Genomic DNA, 15,409 nt, shown 5'->3' on the forward strand with positions numbered 1-15,409 from the left:
AAGGATTGAGAGAAAGCTGCAGATGAAATCAAGGGGAAACACAGGAGAATAAACTTTGGAAAAGTATACAAAAAACACTGACAAAATAAAAATGAGAACTTGTAAAAATCAGCAAATAGAAATCAGTAAAAATAATACTAAGAAAAATAAAATTTAAAAATGTAAAAAATAATACTAAGATTTCAGAAATAGGTAATGCATTGATATAGCAAAGGAGTAGAACTGAATCAATCACTGATTGAAGCTTGAAGACAAATTTCTCAATACTAATCTGCTAGAGGAACAATTTTTTTTTAATCTGAAGAAAGCCTAAGAATTATGAAGGGCATCCTCAAGAGGTTGAACTTATGTGTAATTGAATTACAGACCAGGAAGAAACAACCAAACACAGAGATAATGGCCAGGGTTGTTGGGAAAAACATCTCTAACACCGTGAAAGATGAGAATATAGGCAGTCACGAAGCTGAACAAACCACAAACAAGACGGACCCCAAATGAAAATCAGCACAGAATATCAACCTTGGCAAAACCAAAGATGAAGAAAGAATCCCAAGGTCAGGAAAAACAGAAAGTTACCCACAAAGGGGAACCAGTAGGACTCAGCTCAGATTTCTCAGCATTCACTAGGCAGGCAGTGAGGTGGCAGCTAACACTGAAAGGAAGCAATTGCCAGCCAAGAATCATATCCAGCAAAATTGTACCTCAAAACAATGGTGAATGACAAAATAATAATAATTTATAAATTATCAAGGGTTCATGAGAGAAGAGAGAGCAGGGAGGGAGGGGGAAAAATGAGGAGCTGATACCAAGAGCTCAAGTAGACTGCAAATGTGTTGAGAATCATGGCATCAAATGTACAATATGTACTTGACACAGTGGATGTATGTATGGATTGTGATAAGAGTTGTATGAGCCCCCAATAAAATTTTTTTAAAAAAACACTAAAAAACAATGGTGAAATCAGGACGGTTTCCAGATAAACTGAAATTAATGGAATCTGAAAAACATCACCAACCTTAGCATAAATTCTAAAGCGGAGTCTTTGGATAGAAAATAACAACCGTAGACACAACCTAAGATTACTCTGCATGATCCCATCACCCAAAGCCAACCCAGACAAACACATATCTAAAGCAAAACAGATCTACCAGACTGAAAGTAGGGGACCATCGATATTAGCACGTTGTCATGAAGATAATTACAAAGTAAGTAGAGGGACTACTATAGTTACAGAGCTCTCACCTGGGGCAGAAGTGAAGTAGATGAGGCTTTGTGCTCCCAGAGAGGTTTACAGCCTCCGAAAGCCACAGCCGTAGTTCTACTCTGACTTCAGCATCGCTGTGAGGCAGAATTTATTTGATCCCAAGGAGTTAGAGTCTTAAAATGCTAAGAAGTAAAACCCTCTCTTTTTTTGCAGATATGATTAAATACATAGAAAATCCCAAAGCAAGAAACTTTTTTTAAACACTTCTTTTTTTTTAAACACACATGCCATTTTATTTCAACTTTTATCCAAAAAATGTAAAAAGGGGTAAAAATGTGTAACCTGAGCTTCAACTACTGACCTCCACTCCTCAAAAGAAGATGGGGGGACAGTGGGGAGTCAGGCAGAAGTTGAGAGGTCCTCCCACCCTGGGTTGGTGCTAAGAGAAAAGGGGGCCTGCTCTCCGTAGGGTCCTGTCCCCTAGCCAACCAGGGCAGGGCTTCCCTTTTCTCCCAGTGTACATCCTCTGGCCTAGCCATATTTATAAGGTAGAATTGGGATCATGATAGTGAGGGAGGAGGAAGCATTTAGGAACTAGAGGAAAGTGGTATGTTTCATCATTGCTACCTCCCACCCTGACTGGCTGGTCTCCCCGAGACCCTTCTGTAAGGGAATGTCCAGTGGCCTGCAAATGGGCTTTGGGTCTCTACTCCCCATTCCCCCCCTCATTCATAATAATATGATTTTTGTTCTGATGACGCCTGATACCTGATCCCTTTGACACCTTGGGATCACACAGGCTGGTGTGCTTCTTCCATGTGGGCTTTGTTGCTTCTGTGCTAGACGGCTGCTTATTTACCTTCAAGCTTTTAAGACCCCAGACGCTATATCTTTTGATAGCTGGGCACTATCAGCTTTCCTCACCATATTTGCTTATGCACCCATTTGTCTTCAGTGATAGTGTCAGGGAGCTGAGCATCATGGAATGCTAGTTTAATAGAACAAAGTGTTCTTGCATTGAGGGCGTACTTGAGTGGAGGCCCAATGTCCATCTGCAACCTTAATTCTTAACATTTAGATATGAGTACATAGTTCTATTCCCCTCTCATTATATATATATACACATACATAAGTACATGCCTGTGTTTAGGCCTCTATAAATTTCCTTTGCCTCCTGGTTCTTTCCTCTATTTCCTTTTTACTTCGCTCTTGTCCCACCATCATGTTCCGCCTTTATTCAGGTTTAGTAATTTCTCACTGCTACATTGCCCTTGACTGAGCCCCACTAGGCATCATATGCCCTTCCTCCCCTTCTCCGGTATCCCCCTGGAACCACTGGTCCCGTTCTGTTCATCTCTGAATTATTGATCCCATTGATCTTATCTAGAGAGACATGCAGATACATTAATAAGTGCAAAATCCCAGGAAAGCCAAATAAAACAACAAAGGAAGTCAAAACCAACAAAACAGTAACAACAGCAGCAGAAAGTTTGAACAAAATAACAACAAAAAAAAAGCCACTGACAAAAATGGAAAAGCCTATAAATAGTTCAAGGTCTGTTTGATGGCCTTTACGAGTGTTTTCCAGTCAAATCTGATGGGATGCCACACTGTCTCCCAAGTCTATTTTTGGTATTCCCTGGGGGTTTCATCACTCTGCTCCCCTGTTGCTCTGCTGCATGCCCTCAGTGCCTCTCCCCAGTGTGATGGGACCAGACCATGTGCTATTCCACCACTGTGCCTCCAGCGCTGTCCCCTGCTCCACCATAGTTCAGTAAGGGAGCAAGAAACTTAGAACTAATTGAAGGATTCAGCAACAAAGTGGCAGAGTATAACATTAATATACAAAAATCAATTGGATTCCTTTATGCTAACAAAGAGAACTCTGAAAAGGAGATCAAGAAAACAACTATTTCTAATGTCCATGGCAATGAGTTGGGTTTTGATGGTTACAGACTTTGATCATTGAAGGGGAGGGAGGGGAAGACAGAGGAAGAGGATACAGTAGGCCACAAGGTAGGTAGATATGAGTAGGTGTTAAAGTGGGGGAAGGGGAATATAGGACAAGAGGGAGATGGGGAAGGAAAAGGATGGGGGTGTGGGTGAGGGGGGCACAAGGGAAACCAATGGGAGGTTTGATACGTCAAATTGTTGAATGCAAAAAGAAAAAAAGAGTTTCCACTCTGGTTGTACAGTTTTACAGACCCCCGCAGGCAGCATATGAGGCGGTCTCACCTAACCACACCCTCTCCAGCATTTCATGAACTTTACTAAGATGCTGGAGTAAGGTGACATCTCATCACTGTTTTGATTTACATCTCCAATGACGAGTGATCTTGAGCATTTCTTCATGGGTTTGTTGGCCACCTAAGTTTTAGAGATTGGTTACTCATCCAATATGTCATTGTCCAGTTTTTTCTAGTCTATACTTTGCTTTTTACTCTGTTAAATTTTGTGATGCACAGAAGTTTCTTATTTTCAGGAGGTCCCTGTCATCTACTTTGTCTCCTGCTGTGCGGACGCTTTTCTTTATGTTTGAAATGTGTTTGTGCCATATATTTGTTCTAAGGTTTACTTTTAGTCCTTTAATCCCCATCTTGAGTTGGTTTTTGAAAATGGAGTGATTATGGGTCCTGATTAATTCTTCGGTAAATGAAATTCTAATTTTGCCATCACCATTGATTGGAGAGACTACCATTTCCCCTTGTAGTTAGTTCAGGGATCGTTTGCTGGCCCTTAGGAGCGTTTTTCCAGTCCAGTCTGTTGGGGCACCAGGCCCTGGCCCCAAAGTCCACTTTCAGCATTCCCTGGGGACCTTGCCACTCCATTCCCTTGCTGTTCTGCTGCACTCCCCCAGTGATTTGCCTCGGTGTGGTGGGATCAGGTCAGGTGCAGTTCCCACACTGTGTCTCCGGTGCTGTCCCCTGTATCGCCCTTAGTCACTGATTGGCATCATTTCTCATAGTGGGGCCAGCCATATTGTTCTCTCTGTGGACTGGCTGCTCTACTCAGGAACATCATCATCACGGCCTGGTGGGCCAGGCTGTGCTCCACTCTCTCCTCCTGCCCCTTCATCTTCTCCCGTGTGCTCTGATCAGATATGTCCTTCTCCCAGAGCTGTAGATTCATTGCTGTCCTTTGAAATAAATTTTTCTGACGGGAGGGACAGGTGTCCACTTAGTAGCTGGGGTTGGGGCCGGTTCCCCAGAACTCTCCACTGGTTCCCTACTCCATGTCAGCATGTTGCATTCACATCTTGGAGCACTGGGTTGAAGTCTTATTCCTCTATCCCTGTGGAGATATTAACAATACCCTCCCCTTGGTTGGGTTAGTGCCCTATGCCCCCGCTACCATTTTGTATTATTATTATTTTTGTATTATTATTATTTTTTCCTTTCCCTACCTCCTTTTTAATGGTCTACCAAGTGTATCCCTGTCTTTGGTCTGGTCCCTGCCATTTTACCTGATTCTCACTGTAGAAATGTTTGTATGCCATAGCTTTTTCCCTATGCCCCTTTTGCATTTTTTTTAAAGCTTACCACAGCAGCCTTTGAATTCTTTCCATCTTTAAGTCAGTGCTATCCTGAGGTCTGTTTCTCTTTTTTGCCCTCTGGGCAAGGTTGTTGTATGTGGCGGTCTCTTATTTATGCTTGGTGAATGTTGTTCTTCTGCCCATACTGGGTCAGCAAGGATCTTTTGTAGGGCTGGGTTTCTTCTAACGTAGTCTTTAAGTTTTCCCTTGTCTGGGAAGACTCTTACTTCTCCATCTATCTTGATCGATAATTTAGCTGGGTAGAGTATTCTTGGGTTTGCATGGTTTTCCTTCAATTTTTGGAATATGTTACTCCACTCTCTCCTCTTCTTCATAGTTTCTGCTGATAGATCTGAGTATATTCTTATTTTGGAAACTTTATATATGATTGCTTGTTTCCCTGGCTGCTCTCATGATTTTCTCCTTTTCCTCAAAGTTGGATAGTTTAACTATTACGTGTCTTGGTGACTTCTTATTGGGATTCAGTCTAGCTGGTGTTCTTTCAGTCTCCTGAATGGTTGCCTGGTTTTAATTCATTAAGCAGGGGAAGTTTTCCTCCAAGAATTCTCTCACTATTGTTGCAGATGACTTCTTTGTTGTGTCTTCCTCCGGTAAGCCAATAATTCTAATATTGTTTTGCTTCATAGCACAGACATAGCTCTTAAGTTTTCTTCAGCTTATCTGATGATCTTATTACATTTTTGTTCACGTTTGTTAAAGTCTGCTTGGCCGTCCTCCAAGTCATTGATGTAGTTCTCTGCTTCCTCCAGTTGATTCTCGAGGACCATGTTTCTGCTACTGGTTTTTGTTTTTGTTATCTCCTGTATTTCCCTTTGGTTTATGGCTTTTATCTCCTCTATCATTTCATCCTTTTTCTTTTTTGTTTCCCTCATATCCTGTATGACTCCAAGTAACATTCTGAAAATTTCTTTCTGTGGCAGCTCAATGTCTGCTTCTTCTATGCATGTCATTATGTTCAGGACATCTTCTGGCATTGCCTTTTGTTTCTCCTTTTTTTTTTTTCCGTTGACATCGTTGGGGCTGATGGCTGTCTGCTTTGCGATGTTTTAGAGGAGCCAAGTGCCATTTCCCAGGGAGTCGAAGAGCACTGGCTCTCTCTGGGATACTTGTAGGAATGCTTCTTCAAACTACCTACAGCTTTTTTCGGTATGGAATTAACCTACCACTTTATCCTCCTGTGGCTTCCCTCTTAGGGGAGTGCCCCAGAAGGCTGGTGGGTTGCCTGCTTTGGCGTTTCAGAGGTTGGGCAGATGCTCCTGCAGCAGTTTGGAATGTTGAGGAGTGTTTGCCGAGCTGCCTTAGGGCCCCAGGCACATGGGTAGGAATTCCCCTGTAAGTTGTTGAGCAGCGTATCCCCTGGTGGAGGTCAGCAGGGCTAGCTTCACAGAGTGGAGCTCACCTAGCTGGGTGTGGCACAAGCGTAAATGCCCTAGGCTAAGGGCAGTGGTCTGGAGGTTAGCAGTAGTGTATAAGAAACCAAGAAAGAAACAAAGAGGAGAAAAAAATTAAAAGGCAAGCCGCTGAGCCTGTGGGTTGGGGGGAGGGGGAATATAGTGAAGAAATGGAACAAACACAACAGTGTAGCTGAGTCTCGATCCTGCTAGCAGAACTGCTAGTGTCCAGTCTTGCTCCGAGGCAGGTGGTGGCAAACTGTGGCTGTGTTGAGAGAAGGCCCCTGAGCAGCCTGCTGAGCCTGCGGGGGCCGGGGGAAGGGGGATACAGTGAAGAGAAGGAAACAAGCACAGCAATGTAGCTGAACCCAGATTCCTGCCAATGGAGCAAGCGTTCAGTCCCTGCCCCGAGGCGGGTGGTGGCAAACTGTGGCTGTGTTGAGACCAAGCGGCCCTACAGGCTCCAAATGGTTCAGGCTCCGCCAGAGACATTGGCGGGGCCAAAGTCAAGCCCCAGCCGGCCCCCACTGAGGTAAGCCAAAAGCCCCCAGCCCCTCAAAACCTCGTGGGTCTGTGCCTACTAATCTTTATGATGCTCTTCCTGCATTCCAGCAGCGTTGAATTTCCCTCTAAGCAACTCTCCTGGGCTGAAGTCTGCGGAGTTCCCTCTGGTATGTGTCACTCTGTCGCCATCTTCCCGGAAGTCCTCATCGTCATCAGTTCTAAAGATTGCTCCCTCCCCTTTCCCTGTTATGGGCCGATTTCTACCTAAGTCCGTGTTGGCTTGGGTCTTGTTGTTAGCTGCCGTTGAGTCAGCCCTGACCCATAGGGACCCTGTGCACACCAGAATGAAACACCGCTCAGTCCCGTGCCATCCTCACAATTGTCCCTATGCCTGAGCCCACTGATTCAGCTATTGTGTCAGTGCAGCTTGTTGAGGACCCTCCTCCTTTTTGCTGCCCAACCACTTTACCACCACGTGTCCGTCAGTTTGTCATACTGTGATGGCTTGTTTGTTCCTGTGATGCTGGAAACTATGTTACTGCTATTTCAAATGCCAGGTTTCAGTGGAGCTTCCAGACTAAGACAGTGAAGAAGAACTCAGGTCTCCCCTGTGGAGGAAGATGCCACTGAAAATCTAATCCGAGTTTATGTAACTAGCCTTTTCTAGAAATTTGTCCATTTCTTCTAGGTTATCTACATATCAGCAGTTGTGTTATCTACATATCAGCAGGTTATTAATAATATTGAAATTTGGTGTAGTATAGTTCTTCAGAGCCCTGTGTGATTATTTTTCATATTGCAGTTAGACAATTTTTGTTGCTAGATTAGAGATCCACTTGTAATTGCTTGTTTTGGAGAAGAATAATCTTGGACCACGCAAAGAGAGCACCATGGAGTCAGACTCAGAACCCCGACCTCGACTTCTAAGGGCTTGGTCCCACTAACCTAATCCTGATTAGTGGGTGCAGGGAGGGGGGGGGATGACGTGTGTTATTGCTCTCCCTTTTTTTCCACGGAAAAGTAAACCGAAAGTGTTATACCCAGTCCTTTGCCTCATCTCGGCACCAGGATTACATTCTCCAGGAAGTCCTCCTCTTCCCCTTTGCAATGTCAGGTGTCTCCAGTGTGCAAATGGATGCTTCCTGAAGCCAAATCAAGGCAGTACAGGAAAAAATGCCAAGACTGACTCTCACTGAACCAGTTGGAGCCACAACTCTATTATGACCCAGACCTTGTGGCCAGGAGCTGAGTGTGGTGTTAGCTTTGTTTGTAGGTAGGAAGACTAGGTTTAAAATCTTGGCTAGCCATTTGCTAGCTCTTTGACATCTCAAAGTCTCAGCTGCCACTTCATTAAGGTTTGGGGACTTGAGATAAGACCTGTGTGATCCTCCTCAGAGAATGCTCATGTGTGGCTGGTTACTGCTATCCATTTTTCAATTTGGGGTTCCCTTCATGGCCAAGACCTCATCCACTCTGGGGAGTCCCAGGAAGGCTTAGCTGAAGAGTCAGAGCAACAAGCTAGGAAGAGAGGAGCAACCTATGAATCGAGAGTGGAGCACTTAGGTGAGAGTTTGCAGGGAGACACATATCCGAGGGTGAGTAGATTCAGAATGGATATGAGAGAATGTAGGGCAAAGCAAGAGAGTGAGAGAGAGGGACACCAGCCAGGATCAAAGTGACAGAAACCCAGGCAGACTGTGGTACATACAAAGCAATGGATCCATGATGCAAAGCAAGAACTAGATGGTGTCCAATGACCACTAACAACTGCTCTGAAAAGAATCACATTAGAGGGTCCTGGATAGAGTGAGAGAAACATGTGGAACAAAACCCTCAATCATAAAAGGCTTTCTTGGCTAATAGAGATTGGTGGAACTGCCAAGACAATGACCATTAGTCAGCCTGCAGGTCTGGAACTAATTCCCAAGTTAGAATAATCAATGGTGGAGATTGAAAGGGCAACATTTACAAAAGGACAAACTAAAGAGGGTTTGGGAAAAGGGAGGAATAAACTGGAAACACAGGGAGGGAGGAAGTGGAGTAAGTATATTGAAAAGATTGTAATGGATCAGTTGAAACCATATGTATGAACTATCATATGCAAAACTGATGTTTTGCTCTGTAAATCTTCCCTTAATTCACAATGAAAAGTTAAAAACAAACAAACAATGTATCAGTTTATAATAATAGTTCAGGTCTATGCTGTCGTCAGGCATAGCTGGGTCCAGGTGTTCTTCTGTTGGCTGGCTTCTGTCCCTCCACTTCTTGGCCCCCTTTTTAGGTGAACAATCCCTGTATGTTGACAAGAAAACACTGGCAATTCTAACTCCACATCCCTGCACAGTTCTGTGATCTCAAGGGAAAGGTCTTTCTCAGTAATTATAGGGAAAATGCCAGGATTGATCCACATTGAACCAACTGGGGCCACAAAACTATGATCTAATCCCTGTGACCAAGAGAACAACGGACTGAAGCCCTGGTATTACAAGACCAGCCCCGGAGAGGAGGTGCAAGAGACCAGAGGCCTGAGCGTGGGGCTTGGGAGTGGGTCTACTGAACATGAAGCCACTGGCTGTTCCTGAAAGATGAAGACCAGAGGATGAAGAAGACCGTGAGCAGGGCATATGTGTTCAAGGAATGTACAGGTGATGAAAGAGAAGAAACAATGTGGAGGGGAGAGGCCAGCAGCATCCAGAGGGAGCAACTGGTATACCAGGTTGTTTGAGTATGTTGGAGGGGGTGCCAGCCCCCCACCACTAATCATGGGTTCAATAGGCACAATTGTACGGTTGAGATATACAAATATATTATAACAAAGTCATCAAGAGCATGAGAGATAGAAAAGATATTGAAATAATAGAGTCTGACACTTTTCATGGTAGCATGCTCACCTCAGCCCCGCTTGGTGGTCCATGTGGAGAGAGGGGGAAGGGAAGAAGGACAAGGGAACAGGGGAGTGAGGACTGGAGAGGAGAGGGGGAACCAACAAGAGGTTACCAGGGGAGCAGAGAGCTCTCTATTGCTAACCCAGGCCTATATACCTTTGGAGGGTGTACAAGCCCGCTAATTACAGGTAAAGACATACGTCACAGGAAGGGGTTGCACTATAGGTTATACAGCAATGGAAGGGGGACAATCTAGGGATATACACACAATAGGAAGAGGAGGGATTGGGGGTTTACATGTGACAAGATGGGCAGATCATAGATTCAGGATGGCAGCTTAACTTTGGCTGTTAAGAACTGGTTGGACCTGTCCCTTGGCACCATTATCAGTAGGGTGTAAACTCCACCCACAGAAACCAAATCAATGACTGCAGGCCTCTAGCTCATTGTCCTTAACAGCAGAGGGGGGGGGGAGGGTATAGTTGCCTTCAGGGAGGATGTCTGAAAGCATCTGACCTCTCCCTATATGCTAGCAAAAAGCCCCTAATAGTTGGCATGTCTTTGGGAGAGACAAAGCTGGGGAAAAGTCTCTTTATAATCCCACATGTGAGCATCAAAGGACAGACTTTGGTGGAGTCCTGACTGCTGCTTCCATGAGCATTGAGTGTTGATTGTGCACACAAGCAAGATGAAATTCTTGACAACTTCAATCTTTGCTTCATTTACCTGGATGTTTCCTACTGGTCCTGTTGGGGTCTTGGCACACGTGGAGCTGCTAACAAACCACCAGCCGCTACATAGTAGAAAGGCTTTCTACTCCCATAATGAGTTACAGACTCGGAAATCCACGGGGGAAGTTCTATCCTGTCCTGCAGGGTCACTATGACTCAGAATTGACTCAATGGTAGCCAGTTGAGTTGTTGTTATATTGACATCTGATCTACACTGAAGATCAATTCTTGATCTTCATAGCACGTGCTTGTTCTCACCTTCAAGCAAGGTTGTGTTATCTACATATCAGCAGGTTATTAATAAGCTTTCCTCCAATCCAGATACAGCATTCTTCATATAATCTAGCTTCTCTGATTATTTGCTCAGCTTAAATGTTAAATATATTAAGTGGCTATAACCCTGACACAAACCATGCAGGAGTCCCTTGTGCTGTTCTCACAACTGCCTCTTGACCATGTACTACTAGTTCCCCATGAGCACAATAATGTGTTCTGGAATTCCCATTTTTCCTCAAGGTTATCCATAGTTTGTTATGATCCAGACAGCTGAATGTCTTGGCATAGTCAATGAAACGCACGTAAACATCTTTCTGGTATGCTCTCAGCTGACATCCACAATGATATCCCTTGTTCCGCATCCTCTTCTGAATCCAGCCTGAACCTCTGGCAGCTCTCTGTCAGTGTACTGCTGCAAAGGGCACTTTAGGACTCTGGAACTGCTAGAATGTCCTCAGGGGACCAGCAGTCAGCAGGGCAGGGACTTTGGTTAGCATGAGTAGTTCCTGGAGGCTCAGAAAGAGGGCCATGAGTCATCCAGAGAGCAGTTGGATCCGAAAATCGGAGTTCATGGAGAGCAGAGGCTCAGGCCTGCAGCAGTCCTAATCTTTCCGAACCACCCAAGAAAAGAGCCCCAGGGCTAGCCCCAGAGGTTCATATGTAGACAACTAGCAGAAGCCCGGGTTGCATCTGGGAGGAAAACAAACCCTCTAGCTGTCTGGCGGCTGATGGGCTAATGGAACCTGAAACATCCCATTTAGCAGGTCAATAGCACCCCTACTTCCACCCCATCAATCTTGGCAGGCCAAGGTCTTTCCTAGCTGATGTCCTTTCTGCTGCCCCTGCAGCAGTCTGGACAGGGGTGGGCTGGCCCAGGGGCCCTGGAACAGGCACACTGCTCTCCGACAGGAGCTCTTAAGTTGCTGACGCTCCTATTAGTCAGTAGAGGTGCAGGGAGGGTGGAGTTGTTGCCCCCATAATAGCCACAGTCAAGTCCAGTTCTGCCCCCTTCAGTGACCAGAGCCAGAGCAGGGCCTCACACTCAGGTCCAATTGCTGAACTCCTGCTCACAGTGTGCTGAGGAGAGTGTAATGACTTGTCTCCCAATGGCACGGGACCTTGGGAAGGGCAAGCACTAACACTGGTTTTGCCAACTGTTAAATTCTCAGCACCTGGCACAGGACTCATGTTTCCACATGGCTTCTGCAGTTCCCCGAATTGGGGAGAATCCTGAGCCAGAAGAGTGGAGCAACCAGCATGGGTAAAGGGAACTTCCAAGCAAAGGGTCTAGACTAGCCCTGCAGAGTGGTGAGCGCTGGAGTGGGCCAGTCCTGTTCTGGTCTTACCCTATTAGAAGGCAATGGCCTGACTCAGGTCTTGGGTACCAGCAATGGAGGAAAGCTACTCTCCAGTGATTCTCTGCTCCCCAAACCTGATTTCCCGGAGAGAACCTATGGTTTTCTAGGTCTCCCTGTACTGATTTCAGAATGAAGTATGACAGAGGCAGAGACCTACCCTGCACCTCTCACCCAGCCTGGAACACGTTTCCCACTGTTCTGGGATTTTCCCTGGCTTCCTACTGCCACCAGAGCTTTCCCAGTCTGGCAGGCGTTTTCCCTTCTGTCAGACTAGGCCTCAGCCTATTGACCACCTGGGTGAACAACCATCCCACCTTCTCATCAGTTGGACATTAGAAGTGTCTTAGAGCTAGGGCCACTTTGTCCCTAGCTTTTCTGGAAACTCTTTGGGTAAGCATTGTTTGCATGACGAATCCCTTCTGGCTGCCGAGCAGGCTCAAAGATGATCAATTTGTGGCCAAGGCAGGCCAGTCTCCAGTCTTACCTCCCTGACTATACCTTAGGGTTTCTGTAGTAACACCAATGCAAAGTCTACCTAGATTCAGAATTGATAACCTCAACTAATACCTGAGGCCACCCGGTCAAAGCTTTCCCAAGGGATGCAAGAGGACGCCCCTTACTAGATTACCAGTAGGCCCCACAAATCCACTGCTCTCCTCCCACCCTAGACTCCTGGTTCCCAACAGGTTAACGGGACCCTCCAGCATCGTGCTCCCAGGGACAGTCAGGTGTCAGATTACAGCCATCTGCCACCTCTATCCCCCCAGCTCCCTTGCAAAGCAACCCAGCTGCCCCTCTTCCAACTTCCTGAGACTTGCACCCTGCATCTGAGGGCCCACCACCCGACCCAACCCATACCCCCACCGTGGCGACCCCAAGTCCACTAGAAAGAAGAGGCAGAACGGCTCAAAGGTTTAAACAATTTATTGTGTCCAAAAAAAAAAAAAGGGAAGAAACCAATGGGGCTAAATGGTGAAGTGAAATGTCAGATTACGCCGCACGCGCCGCCGAGCGATTGTCGCACACCCAAAGGAGCAGGGGGGTGGGGGAACGACTCGGGGAGAGGCAGGACAGCAGCCCCCATCGGGCCCTGACTACCTCGGTCAAACAGGGTGGGCAGGCACAGGCAGGGCCGTTGGCGCCTAGAGGTCTGTAACCATGGCGACAACCGTTGCCAATGGCCAGAGCCAATAGGGCCGTCTCTGGGGTTGTTTCAAAAATCTAAAGCAAGCAACAAAAAAACCCTCCATTATCTGAGAAGGGAAAAGGCCAGGGGGTGGGGTGGGGGGAGGGCGGGCAAGGGTTCCCTTTCTGCGGCTCAGGCCCGGGGGAAATTGTACAAAACTTACGGCGGGGGGAGGGGGGGTGTAAAAAAAACCGTAAGACCGAGCAGACCCAGCAGGGGGGGCGGGCGCCTCACTTGCGGCCCTTGGGCACTTTGGGGACGCTGGGCTTGGCCGTCTTCTTCACTTTCTTGCCCGCGGCGGCCACCGCCTTCTTGGCCTTGCTGCCTTTGTCCTTCTTGGTGGCGGCGGCCCCGCCGCCGGGGTCCTTCTTGTGCGAGTGCTTTTCGGGCTTCTTGCTCTTCCCAGGGGTCTTGTCCCCGCGCCGGGGCGCCGCCGCGGCCGGGGCCGCAGCCGCCTTCTTGGCTTTGTGCGGGGCGGGCGCGGGGACGGGTCCCCCGCGCCGCTCGCCGCCGCCGCCCTCCAGCTTCTTGCGGTTGAGCTTGAAGGAGCCGTTGGCGCCGGTGCCCTTCACCTGCAGCAGCGTGTCGTTCTGCACCAGCGCCTTGATGGAGTACTTGAGGTAGGTGCGCCCGTTCTGCTGGTCGAACCACGCCACCTTCTTGGCCTCCGTGTAGATCTTGGCCAGCGAGGAGCCATTGCGCTCGCCCAGCCGGCGGATGGTCTCCACCACCAGCTGGCTGTACTTGCCCGGCTGGTTCTTCTTCTTGCTGTTCTTCCTCTTCTTGGCCGAGGGCAGCGCCGCCGAGGCGCCCGCCTTGGCCGCTTTCTTGGCCGTCCCCACGGCGGGCGTCAGCGGCAGGGCCTCCTCCAGCTCCACAGACATGGTGGCGAGCGGGTTGGTGGCGGGCGGCGCGCGGAAGCCGGGGGGCCGCGCCGGGAAGAGGAAGGCGAGGGGCCGGGCGGGCGCCGGGGGACTAGGGGCGCGCGGCGGCTCCAGGCGGGAGCGGCCGCGGCCGGGCCTGGGGCCTGGCGGCAGGGCTGGGGCGGGGGCCGGGCCGGAGCGGAGCGGGGGCCCGGGAGCCGGGGCGGGAGCCGAGGCCGGAGTCGGAGGGCGAGGAGCGGACTGCAGGATGGAGACCGGGCCGGGGACGCCACTGGGCTGCTGCTGCCGCCGCCGCAGGCCGCGCTCACTGGGCGTGCGCGCCGTGCTGCTCGCGAGGAGGGCGCCCCTCTCTGCTTTTATGGCTTCGCCGCGGACCAAGTTGAGAACAACAACAGCCTGGCCCGGAGGCAGCGCCAACTTGTGCTTCTTGGAACCCCTTCCCTGGCCACTGGCTTCCCGGACTCGGCCTCCCCTGCGCCGCGGTGCCCGCCGCCGTGCGCCCGGGACCCGGCCCGAGCCCGTGGCGCCGCGGAGAGGCGGCCTGCGCCCAGAATGGGCTCCGCAAAAGGCAATGGAGAGGGTCACCCCAGACTGTGGGAGCACGAGAGGATGGGGGTACCCTGTTTGGGAGCGAATAGCGCGGGCCCCGGGGGCCGCTCCGGGCCCCGGATCTCGGCAGCCCGCAGCCAAGAGTACGCCACGGACACCCGCGCCGTGGCCGGGCCCCGGGGTCGCCGGGCTTGCTCGCAGGACGGGCTTTAATTTGTCCCAACTAACACAGGGCACGCCCTCACGCGGTCGGCTGGGGCAACGTGAAGTGCACTGGGACCGCAGGAGGGGGTCTCCGCAGATCCAAAGGGGCTGAGAGTATGGGAGACCGCCAGGGGCTGCGCGCTGGGCATCCCGGCGCAACGTCGCGGGTGGGAGAGGACGACCGCGGGGCTTCTCGGAGACGTTTCCTAGCCGCCATCCTTCCCGGTTGCTGATGCCACTTACTTTATAACTCAAATAGCCGACACGACCCTGTGCAGCCCAAAGCCAACTGAGGCCTCCAAGCTAGGTGTCTGTAGGGCTGCCACCCCCAGAGAAGCTTCTGCGGAAGGACGGAAGAGTTCTCTTCCCGAGCCTCCCTTCTAGTCTGAGAAGGAAAATTATCCAACGGGCACATAGAAGGAGAGAGATCCCTGGGGAGAGGCCCCCAGGCAGCGGAGCCCCACAGGATGGGTCTGATGGTGACAGTCACTCTGAGAGACCTGTGCAAGCCAGGGAGAGCCGACACTGGAGGAGGACCAAAGCCCCCCACTTCCCCCCCCCCCCCCGTGGAGTGTGGTTTCAGAGCCAGGCACTCGTGAGGGTGGGCAATAGAGTGGTGGAGCAGGACGGGACCCCAGGGAATTGGAGTTCCAGGATTCCAGGAAGGGCTATTTGGTGAGGAGG

At 49.3% G+C, this 15,409-nt stretch overlaps 1 protein-coding gene across 1 annotated transcript; it reads right to left on the reverse strand.

Annotated features, from left to right (window-relative positions):
- Positions 1–12,808: 12,808 nt before the first annotated feature.
- On the reverse strand, positions 12,809–14,294 carry H1-10 (H1.10 linker histone). Its single transcript, XM_075550112.1, has one exon. The coding sequence runs from the start codon at positions 13,970–13,972 to the stop codon at positions 13,319–13,321; it is 654 nt and encodes a 217-aa protein (XP_075406227.1). The 5' UTR covers positions 13,973–14,294; the 3' UTR covers positions 12,809–13,318.
- Between the last annotated feature and the right edge of the window lie 1,115 nt (positions 14,295–15,409).

The sequence above is a fragment of the Tenrec ecaudatus genome, chromosome 5 (assembly GCF_050624435.1).
Source record: "Tenrec ecaudatus isolate mTenEca1 chromosome 5, mTenEca1.hap1, whole genome shotgun sequence".
Taxonomy (NCBI): domain Eukaryota; kingdom Metazoa; phylum Chordata; class Mammalia; order Afrosoricida; family Tenrecidae; genus Tenrec; species Tenrec ecaudatus.

What these genes read in the sequence shown, in the direction of transcription:
- H1-10 (XM_075550112.1), bottom strand. Translation starts at nt 13,972, where the DNA reads ATGTCTGTGGAGCTGGAGGAGGCCCTGCCGCTGACGCCCGCCGTGGGG.